The 12195-nt window shown below is 41.5% G+C and overlaps 1 protein-coding gene across 1 annotated transcript; it reads left to right on the plus strand.

Annotated features, from left to right (window-relative positions):
* Window positions 1-8179: 8179 nt before the first annotated feature.
* Window positions 8180-11863, plus strand: s1pr3a (sphingosine-1-phosphate receptor 3a). Its single transcript, XM_023405209.2, has 2 exons — window positions 8180-8503; window positions 9359-11863. The coding sequence occupies exon 2, from the start codon at window positions 9476-9478 to the stop codon at window positions 10685-10687; it is 1212 nt and encodes a 403-aa protein (XP_023260977.1). The 5' UTR covers window positions 8180-8503; window positions 9359-9475; the 3' UTR covers window positions 10688-11863.
* Window positions 11864-12195: the final 332 nt, after the last annotated feature.

The raw sequence follows: 12195 nt of genomic DNA on the forward strand, positions 1-12195 counted from the left end.
GGACTAGACTCACCTCACTATTTTGAGTACTAACAATGAAAGTAAAATTTAAAAGTATCTTGTACCTATAGCTGTCAAATAAATGTGTCTACTAAATACCTGCAGGATTAGTTTTAATGCATGTATGTTGAAAGGAGCTAATAAATCACCAAAAGCAGGTCTGGCAGGTCAATCTTTTTTTTTCTAATTTATGTTGTTCACTCATTCATATACATTTTGTTGGGTTTACTTGGTGGACTCTCAGTCAGCTGTCACAGTGGCCCTGTCTAATGAGATGTGAAGTGTGTGTTTTAGCCTTTATTTTGTCCAGCCTGTCTCTGGAGCCAGGGAGCTTTAGGATGGCCGTTCCCGATGGCCGGCCTGTCTTATTGTTGTTGCTGGTTGAGCGGTCACCATGGTAGCCTTTACTACCTCTGCAGATCTCTATCAAATCTTTCTTTATGTGGAGCACCGCCACGTCACGCAGGCCACAGAGCCCACTGTCAGTGAGAGTCTGTTAGTCCGGCTGTGACTGATGGCCATTCACACAGTCATTCATTCACAAACATACACCATTCACAGCCATTATGGCAGGGTCACATGCTGGGAAAATACCTCTGGATCTCGAATGCACACATGAGCATGCTCACGTACTCTAACCCTCTCAGATTACCGAAAGGTTTCACTATGTTTATCTGGAAACGATTTACAATAATCATCCTTTTCTCACGATGTTATTCATGCATTTAATCTCTTTGTGTGATTTCTTTAGTGATTCACTGTGAGAATAAGGGTCCCTTGAGAAAAGTCTGATTTCTGAAGAATGAATGAGTTGTATAACAAAGCCACAAACCATACTGTATTGACACTGGCAGGAATAGTGTTGAAAAAGAAAATCCAACTATAAGATCTATTTAGCTGTAGTAACTTTGAATTTTAATACTGTAAGCATGATATAAAGAGACAATATTCTACATGAAAATATATGCTATTTTCCAATTAAGGATAGTGAGGCCTGATTCCAATTAACAACATGATCAGATGTTTATTACAACAAAATAATTTTTTGAAAGAAAGAAAGTTTTTAGCAATACATTTGGTCATTCTTTTTGCACACTTTTTGTTTAATTGTAGTATCAATTCTTTGGTTATATTCATATTAAAGGATTAGTTTGACTGCTAGCAGCTGGTTAGCTTAGCTTAGCACAAAGACCGGAAAGAGGAGGGAACAGCTTGCCGTGGGAGCAAAACTCACCATTAAGCACCTCTGAAGTTTAGTAATGCTTTTGTTTCTTTATCCGCTTCTTTCCAGTGTTTGTGAGGTTCTATTCCCGTAGTCTCATTACTTACTATAAAACCCTGTGACTTAGTACCATAAAGATACCAAGAAAGAAAAAATACATGAGCATGACTTTGAAAGGATGAAGTGATTCTAAATTTGTACTGATGGTATTTGGAGATGGAGTCTGGTCTGTTTCTGTCAGTGGGTTAGTTCTTTCTCAGGCTCCCGCTGCATTTCTTTGGAGAGCCAAGGGTGTGGGGTTGGGGCAACGGCAAAGGGGAGGGGGGACTCAGAGAGATTGGTGGGTAGTAGATGGTGTAAGATTGGCAGTCAGTGGAACATATGTGGAACACCGCACACCACACATGCATGACCATTAGTCCTCGTCTCAAGGGGAAATGTACCTTTGACCCTTCCTTATAGAACAGCAGACAAAACACAGACAACATATACAAACTCCCAAAAATAGGATGCATAATTCCTGCATGGAAAGGATGCATGTGTTTTCTCTGCACGTCAATCAGCCCCTTGATGTGTGTGTTCAGCGAACAGAGAGAGTCATGGTTCTGGTGTGAAGGAGAAATGATAAGAAAGTACACAAACACAAACACATGCAAGTTAACAGGCGCAGACATGCATCACGCAAACAGTCAACTCATTTTCCCGCACGAAGCAATTTGTCTTGCATTCTCACACACACACACACACACACACACACACACACACACACACACACACACACACACACACACACACACAAAGTATTCTTATACAAGTATTCCCAGACATCAAGAAGCAGTTCTGAGAACATCGGGCATGACTGTTTACATGACTGAGGTCCAAGTTATTTTTAACGTGTTTTGGCGAAGCAAAAGCTTGAAGTCTATTTAGTGTCTAAGGCCCCCTATCGTAAAGAAAATAAATAACGGCATAAAGATCTTGACATCGTAATCGTAGTGATTATGAGAGAACCGACTGGGACATTTTAAAGATGAGGGAGCCATGATGAAGAGTTCAGATACGATGCCATGTTTACAAGAACTTATTGTCATTTTGAGGTGCAGAGCTTTTTGCATTGTGTTTTACTACAGACACAGGAAAGTCCTAAATTATGGCATTTGAAATTCATCAGTCATACAGCTTCTCAACTACAAGTTCTCTAACATGAGTAATATGACCCTCCACTTTCTGATCCTTCTGATTTTTTAAAGCTTCTAAAAGGGCCAAGAGATGAGACTGTATTACTCAGGACTGCTGAAGCTTCACTGAGAGATACAGACCTAAAAGGTCTTGGTGTCTTCACCCTTCTTGCTGATAATTTCTCTTTCATCCTCCCTCCTCACAACTGCTCACAACCAGGATGAAGTCATATTTGTCGTACATCTGCAGTCGTTCACCTTCTCACAGGTATCTCTATAAAAGTGAGCGAATGAAAGAGAGAATAATAACATAATTCATCTGCACAGAACAGTTAACAATATGAGCGCCTTACCGACTTTCCATTCATCCCTCCATCTGGGCATCTTTTGATGTTGGTATTTTGAGCTGGATGCAGATAAAAAGGTTATCTGAAAGAAGCAGCATTGCAGTTCCTCAGACAAGCAGTCACCTTGTGCCCTTATAGACCTCAGACCTCCACTGATAACCTACCAGCAGCACCATTGCTCTAGATACACTATCAGTCCTCAGAGCTCAAAACTTCCTACTGAGACGTTACCCATGCTCTGTGCAAATAAATATGAGACGGTCCTGGCAATACAGACAATGTTACAATAGTTTAACGGGATTTGGTCAGTTGTTTCTTTTGTTGTAATATCCTGCTGAGATTTTCTAAGTGCTAAAAATATATATGTATTGTAGGATAACTTGCAACTTGCAATACAATGTGCTTCACAAAAGACGGATGAACACATAAAAAGACAGATACAAGAAATAAGAATATTAGAAACAGAACAAAATAGTTTTTTTCTAAAAAGTGACACTGCGGTGGCACTGGCAACAGATTTGCTGGATTATGTTGAGAGGCAATATTTTTAGGCAACAAAAGGACTTTGGTTAAGGTAAGGGAAAGATTGTAGTTTTGGTTAAATGTAAGTAAACACTGTGAAATCGCTGTGAATGTATTCTGTCTTAAATCACACCTTGACCAAGAGTGTTTAAACGTAACCATACAAACTTAAAAAATGCTGTGTATTGCAAGATCCATATCACTTTTTTCCACCTCTCTATAGACCAGTGACTGTGGTTTTTGCACCATTGACCTCTCAAACAGGCATTCAATTCTATTCTATTCTATATTCTGACCCTATTTACCAAAGTCTCTCCCATAGATCTAAACTAAATGTCCCTTTACTCACTGTTCCTATTAAAACACTCACCAGTCTTTGTGACTGAAGCTCCTGTGCCCCAACAATAAACCCTCTTTAAAAGTCATTTCCTCTTGCCATCTTGATATAAAATCAGAACCAACCAGGCCTGCTCAGCATGTTTATACTTGCCACAGAGCATGATGGGATGTTAACTGCTTAATTGTACAGTGCAGTGCACCTGTGTGGGAGTATCTACATTCGTTATGTTTCTCCACTCATTTATTCAGATTTTCCCTTTAACTTGTTGCCCGTCTGCATCTCCTAAACGTTAATGGAAGAATGTAATCTGTTCACCATCATGTTTCCTGCAAAACTTATTTGCTGCTCCAAATTAGTTGCATATAAACATCATTTATTGGAGACAGGTCTGTATTGTAAGCATGTTTCTCTGCAATAGCCAGTTTGCATTTTTACATATTTAAACAGAATGTTTCAGTGGGTCTGGGTAAACTGCAGGAGTGGAAGGAAGCAAGGTGATGGCCCAAGAGGCCTTACTTTTCCACCACCTCCTTCTTTCCCACTACACTTTACATTCCCAAACATCTCACTCACCACCCAAGCCTGCGTCAGTGTGCCCTGACTCACAATGCTGCTGCGCATGCACACGCTCACACAGTGGACACACACACAAAGACACAGAGACATGCACTCTATATAGCATCAGAATTACACACATTTTTACGGGACTTGGCAACAATGCCATTTTTCCTGATCTGGTGACCTGTAACTACATTTCCTCTTTCCACCACAGCACCAAACATCCAGGAAATGTGTTGCAACAACATGGAGCCAAGACCTCTGGGGTGTTTTCATACGGTTATAAATGGGTTGTCAGAGAGTCTGTACATCTCTTGCTGCTCAGGGTAAAGTCAACAGCTCTGGGGGTCATTCATTAATCTGCAAGGCCTGGGCTGACATGTTCAAGGGGGCCAGACTGCCTGTAACCTTTCACAATCAGTGATACCACAGGGACTGCGAGAGAGAATGAGAGAGATAGAATAAAAGAAAACTGTCTGTTCTGCTGCTTCTTAGCCTCATGATCTTTTTTTTTTTTTTTTTTGTCTCTTTCCATCTCCCCCTCTTTTTATCAACATTTGTTTTGCTGTCGGTCTCTGTTAGCCGGTACTGTCATCCATCACAGACTCAATTTCTGGCCTGTCCTATGCTATTTTTGCCTATTTGATCCAGCAACAGCAAAGAAAGCAAAAACAAAAACAGAAGAGATGGAAAGTTGGAAAAACGAGCGGGCATCAGCAGACAAGAAAGAAAACAAAGTATCCCTCTCGAGGCAGAGTAATAACTTTAAAAGGTCTTTTGTTCCGCTTGTGTTTTCTTATATCATAAGAACTTTTATGTCCTCAATAACCACCATAGCTAGCAATCTGTCAGAATTCATGGTTACCTACGATACCAGTCTGAAGGTTCATGATCTTCCTGAGGGAATGAAGTGTTCCAGTTGCATAGATACTATAGATGTTAAAATTTCATTCCATTTATTTCTGACCATTTTTAAGACCCCCTTTGATGGAAATGAAGTTTTTACCCTGTTAACGTGTCTGTATGGTGTTTTTTTTTTTATATAATACAAGACATATCATGAGCGAAAAAAGCAGTCAACTATATGACTGAATATTTCCATCTTGGAACTGCACTGCAGAAATGACTGTGAGAGTGAGAGTTTGCATTAGCACAACCACTAATACTGTGTCAGCCACTTCCAGCCACAAGCTATTCGCCAAATGCTCGTCGCCAAATTTTGGTGCATGACAAACTCCTCGTGTTAAATAAAATATTAATCATAGCCGAGTATTTTCACATAGTTTAAAACAAGTCTGGAGGGGAACTTCTTGTACATATTTGCATAAAAGCTGAGACTGAAAGTTAGTTCTTGACTTTAGAAACACTTCAGTCATAACACTCTCATCACAATGCAATTTCCATTACAACTGCGCTACTCCATCAACCGAAGATTGTTTGATCCAATGAAAAGCTTTGTCTTCCTTTGTTCTTTATGATGCCATGTTGATGTATTATGTCGTATGCAGTCGTGGAAGAAGTATTCAGATCGATTATCCTTTATCTAAGTAAGAGTAGCAATCCCATAATGTAAAAATGCTCCATTACGAATAAAAGTCCTGCAGTGAAGGGAAGGAAGTATTATTATCAGAATGTACTTCAGGTGTGGAAAGTAAAAGTACTCTTAATCCAGAAAAATGACCCCTGACAGTATTACCTCAAAATTGTACTTTTGTAATAGTAATTAATACTTAATCAAATTCCACCACTGGTTGTATCTACTACAAAATACCAACAGCAAATTAACAGAGAACCCACCATTCACCTACAACTGACCTCCTTAATTCAAGCCTCATTTCTCTCCTCAGCATTTTTCCCACATGAAACTTTGCGTCAACCATCCTGTAGCGGCTTTGCTCTGCCTCCTGTCTGATAAACTCTCTCCCAGCCTCTCTCTCTCTCTCTCTCTCGCTCTCCCTCTCTCTTGCTTTTTCACTCTCCCAGGCTGAATGTGAAAATATGGTACTTGAAGTCAGTGACCGGCATGTGGGAAAACTGCCATAAATGCATATAAACAGTCAATGTAAACAGTCAATGAGACACAACAGCGCCTGTTCCTACGCATTACCATTCAGTGGTTGGAATAATGGCTTTTGGGGTATTGATGGGAATATTGTTCTGTTTTTTTTTTTTTGTGCGTGTTTGTTTTTTTTTAAACACAAAGCACGGCCAGCAGCAGAGAGGGACAGGGTGATGTTGGTGTGTGGGGTGGATTAGCAGGGTTGAAGAGTGGGTGTTAGCGGGTCAGACATAGTCCTCAGCATGACCCACAACTTCCACATCCAGCTGTGGTTTCCCCTCTTGTGTTGCTGTCATCAGGCAGTTGGCTCCTGAAGCCAGATTGCTACACACCGGGACACAGCATGGAATGCGATGACAAGTTTTGTATTTGCAGTAATATCTGACACAGCATTCCTCACGGTTCCACCAACATCCTGCTTTTCTTCCATCATGAACTTGCATGGTGCATAATTGCAGTCTTTCTTTTTTTGGGCCACTGAGTAGTCGATGAGTACTTATTGTAGCTCGGACGCATCGATGGTAAAGTGGTTCAAGGCGTGAGAACTTTCCTGTTGCTTTTAGATCTTTCTGCAATGACTAAAACATCACTTTTGCAGACTGATCCACATGATGATGACCTAATGACCTGGCCTGTACTTTGTAAGTGGACATATTACTCCCTGGGCCACAGACGAAACCCCTTCATAACTATAAAATATATTTTTTCCCCAGAATAACACCAGAAGAAGTGCATAAAAGGAGAAGCAAAGTGTGACTCTTCCCTTCCCATCCATTCCACTTGGCTCCAACGAGAGAGGTCTGACCTATCTCACACTGTGAAGGAGCAAAGGGACTTTTATTTGAACATGAAAAACAGTGACTCATCAAGTCACAGATATAAAAGGGGTTGCAACTTCTTGGCCTCTTGGTGGAGGAGATGAATTCCGCAGGCAAGACAAATAAACAAAATGTGTCCTTTCATGAACCTGTGATCAACTTTGGATATGACTGAATCTGAATTTTGCTTTCCGTGCTCTGAGAAAATGGACTGAAACGATAGGTTCGGTTGAGAATCCTTCATTATTTTCAACCCCGAAAACAAGCACCTGTAATATATCTAAAAAAATCTAAATGAAGATAATGAGTTGACAGTGGGAACCAGTGCCAACCAGTGCCAACAAGATCAAAACATTAGGTCTGAAAGGCTATTTGAGAATGACACAACTCCACAGAGCACAAAAGGCCCTTCGGGCAATAAACTGTAACATGTGTTGGGACAAGTTAACTGCAGCAATTTTATGAGACATTGGAGCAGATAAATTAAGTGTTTCTCTGACACAGTCAACTGCTCTCCGTCCGTAGAGGACAAAAACAAAACTCTTTGATTTACACTTGGTGAAAATCAACCAAAATCAATCAAACTCACCCTGACTGCTAACTCCACCAAGGAGGTTATGTTTTCACCTGCGTCTGTCTGTCTGTCTGTCTGTCTGTCTGTTTGTTTGTTTGCTTATTTGTTAGTTTTTCAGTAGGATTATGCGAAAAGTACTGAACCGATTTGCAACAAACTTGTTGGAAGGATGGGGAATGGTGCAGATCTGGATTATTCATTATGAATTTGAATTTATTTCTCTGAAGTCTGGTGTATGTTATTTGACATTGGCCTTGACAGAGCTCTGTGTTTGTTTGTTTGTTTTCTTGTTTGTTTGTTTCTCAGCAAAAAAGTACTGAACTAATTTAGCTACACTAAACCTGGTGGAGGAAAGGGGCATGGGTCAGACAAGAAGCCATTCAATTAAAGGGGTGCATCCGGGAATTTTTCAATCATTGCCAGATAGGACATTTTCTGAATTTCTCAGGAAATGTATAAGGCTAATGTATTGATCTTGATGTAAAAACCCAGACATATTTATGGTGTTGAGACCTATGCCTGATCTTCTGGAATAATGAAACACGTGACTCTGACCTCTCTCCTCGGTACAAACCTAAATGTAGGGGTAGCCCGGGGAAAGATCCCGCCCCAACATCGGGAGGGGTGAGAGCGGGTACAGTTGGAGAGGACAGAGGAGACGACACGGGAGGAAAAGTTGAGTGGATATTTGAGGAAGAAACTTCTACACGGGCGAGGACAACATATGGAGATTTGACTACACATCGAATATATTCCATTATCGGCGATCACATATTTTCTCACCAGGAAATCTTCACGCAGGAGAGAAAAAAAACAAACAAAACAAAACTTAAAAACTCCATCACACCGCCGGGATGTTTAGATGAAGGCAATCACTCCAAAAAGGTAAGGCAAGTCACTGTAGTTGTGGTGACGAGCAACAGACACACTGTGCAGAGACAGACACTTGATTTTTACTGCAGGTCTTACGTCTTTCCAAACGAATATTCCATTTAACTGTGTTCATCTGCTCCAAAACAGAGAGCTGCTTAGACCTCGCATCTCGTTTCAACTTATATTGTGTATAAATGTTGGTAAACATTGTTTTATTTTGACAGAGGGGAATTTATATTCTCTACAGTGTGAATGGGTTAGTCATGCACATATTTGGCCTTATTACTGAGAAAAACCTGTTTGCCTAACCTCAGAATTACATTACAATGATTAATTTGGAACCTTTTCGAATATAGACCTTTGTGTGTGAGTCACAGTGCTTTCACTAGAAATTCATTTAAATAAGAAGGCTAAGACAGGAGTTTTGAACAATAAGAAAACAAGAAGTTGTAATGTCCAAATTTACTAGTTATTGTTTTTTTCCTTTTATTAGTCTGTTTTATATTGTTTTATATGTAATGTATATATTCTAAATGCTGCTGCTATCTTGGCTACTTGGGTACATGAGATTTTTCATCTCAGTGATGCACAGGGTCAAATATATAACTTTTACACAGTATTTATTTTCAATTGCTTTTAATTTACTAGAACCCAAAAATAAAGTTTAGAAAAAAAGTTGTTAAAGGCAACTGGACTTGGTTGCAGATACTTGAAGACCTGGTCCATGAGGTTTCTTCAGTCCTGAACTGAACAAGTCCAGTTGCCTTTTCGTGGATAATCATGACCTAGATGTATGGAGTGAGGGATTTTTTCTTACAAAACTTATCCACAATGCTTGTGTGACATCTGAGTGTTTTTGATTGGCAGGTCCTTGAAGAGGCTGTAAAATGACCACCCTAACTCTGCCAGGCTGAGCGGCCTGACCTCCCTCTGCTGTGACCAGTGCTACGGCTCCCTCTGCTGTGTAATTGAGGAAGGGCACGAATGGCAGGCAGCATGGGGAACATATTCGAGGATGGGATGAACCGTGTCATCGTCAACCACTACAACCACTCGGGGAAGTGGGATCGGCCTCGCAGCGGTGGGGCCTGTAAGATGGCTGTGCTGCTCTTCATCTGCGTGCTGATTGTCCTGGAGAACGTTACAGTCCTGCTCGCTCTGTGGAGGAACAAGCGCTTCCACAGCCGCATGTATTTCCTCATTGGAAACCTGGCGCTGTCAGACCTGCTGGCTGGTGTGGCCTATGTAGTAAACATCTTTACATCTGGACGTAACACCTTCTTCCTGACACCGGTGCAGTGGCTCGCCAGAGAAGGGAGCATGTTTGTGGCCCTCAGTGCCTCCACGTTCAGCCTTCTGGCCATTGGTATTGAGAGGCATATGACTATGGTGCGTCTGCGTCCATGTGAGACCGCAGGTCGAGGGAGACTCCTAGGACTGCTGGCAGCCTGCTGGTTTGTGTCAGTTCTGCTCAGCGCCCTGCCCAGCCTGGGGTGGAACTGCCTGAACAATCTGACCTCCTGCTCTACAGTGCTGCCGCTCTATGCTAAGAGTTATGTGGCCTTCTGCATCAGTGTGTTCAGTGCCCTGTTGGTGGCCATCATCATCCTCTACATCAGGATCTACCGCCTGGTGACCTCTAGTGGCCGCAGGGTGAGCAGCCGGCCTTCAGAGCGCTCACTGGCCCTGCTGCGGACAGTGGTTATTGTTCTTGGAGTGTTTGTCATGTGCTGGGCCCCCCTCTTCCTCTTGCTGCTGCTGGATGTAGGTTGTAGCCCGGATAAGTGCCCTGTGCTCTACCAGGTGGACTGGTTCATCGCCCTGGCTGTGCTCAACTCTGCCCTCAATCCTCTGATTTACACTCTCTCCAGCAGGGAGATGAGGGCTGCCTTCTTCCGGCTGCTGTGCTGCTGTCAGACCAGCATGGAGCCCACTGGGACTCCTATGGCAGGCAACCCCCACCTGGGCACAATCATCCCCACAGCGGAGAACAGCAAGACCAGTTTGGGTGGAGGAGGGGGCGGTGGGGCTGGCAAGTCCACGCTGAATAAAGGGAAGGTTCCCACACCAATGAACTCTGAAAACAAACATGGAGATCCCTCTGCCACTGCTGTGCCCCACCCTTCTGGGCCTGCAGACCTGCTGTCAGCTGTGCTGGTGAAGGCAGGGGCTCTGCCACCCCTCAGCAAGTTCTGAGTGGAAGCACCTTAATGAGGCCTTACAGTCACAAAGAAGAAGAACTGACATAGTCCTGCTATCAGCCACTTTTTGTTTATGCACTATGGCCAGTCTTACATGGATATGAATAGCAAGAATATTCAGTTTGAACCAAATAAATCCAGATTGTAGATGAGAGTACAATCAACTTTATCACTTAAAACCACTATTTACAACAACTGAACAATATTCACAAGACCAGAAGGACTGACTTATTGAATTTTGTTTTACACAATGATTAAATTTAACATTTGTAATCTATGAAAAATAATAGGGCATCGTCTTGGATATGGACTAAACCAAGCTCCAAAATAGGTCTTGGCTTAATCTGTCTGTGAAATTAGTCCTAGTAATATTTCAAATAATAACAGAGTATAATTAACTTTATTAGTGTTGGGTCTGTTAATATGTTTATGTCATTTTGTCTTTATATGCCTAAAAAAATCAAATTGGGGCACTTTTTTGCATGGTTTTCATGCAAGTACTCTTAAAACACAGTTTGACTTGGTAAATATTTATTTTCTATGAAAACATTTGGCATCTTTACACTACAAACTATGTTTTTGCTTTATGTGCATAAAAAAAGATCATGGTACTAGGACTTTATCATTAATTTTGTTATGATTTGAGCTGCATTATAAGAAAGCTTATTTGTCCGACTAGCGGCCTCATGAGGCTGTGATGCTCATTACACATCAGCAAACAGAACCAATGGACGGACGGATGACAATGCTATTATTAGATTCCTACCACCAGTGGGCAAGAACATCCACTTAGTCCTGATGGCGTTGCTACAGGAAAAGCAATGTTTTTACATAAATCACTAGGGTTCAAGTTTTATTACAATGGGCATTTTTGCTCATTTCAGGCCCAGCTCTACATTACCACACTTGGTTTGTCTTTCATCACTCTAAGCTCTTTTGTGTCAGCATCAGCTGCACTGCGAGCTGAATTAGCGTGGCTGATAACTACACTCATGGACATTTTTGCTTCTCATCAGCACATCTAGAAACCACTCGCGTCAACTAACCACTAATGAATAGGAGTGTTGGATGTGAATAATTTAAGGTAGACTGTAAATGACGATTCTGCCTGGAGTGATGTAGTGCCTGATACTATTATATAGCAAATAAAATCCTATTCCCTTTTATGAGATTTACACGTGTCATGTTGTTATATTAAATCAGTGGCTCGCCTCCTTTTAGCACCCCTCCTCTCATCCAAATGCCTGGATGTCTCTGTTGATGTCAAGGAACATATAAGAAACCCAGTGATCATGTGACTGGGAGATTTTTGCTTATATCAACCTGTTGTAGTCAAGGTTCACATGAAAGCTGAAGCCATACATATATTAAATGTAGAAAATGCTCTGATTTGTCAGTTAAGCATTTGCTATTCAGACAGGAGAAGAGAAATGTCATCTGACTTAACCCGTTGCACTCATTTAATGTCCTAATGGGAAGCTGATTGATGCTCTCTTATTCCCA

This window comes from Seriola lalandi, unplaced genomic scaffold (assembly GCF_002814215.2).
Source record: "Seriola lalandi dorsalis isolate HSWRI2012SDOR001 ecotype SW California unplaced genomic scaffold, Sedor1 jcf7180002054267, whole genome shotgun sequence".
NCBI lineage: Eukaryota > Metazoa > Chordata > Actinopteri > Carangiformes > Carangidae > Seriola > Seriola lalandi.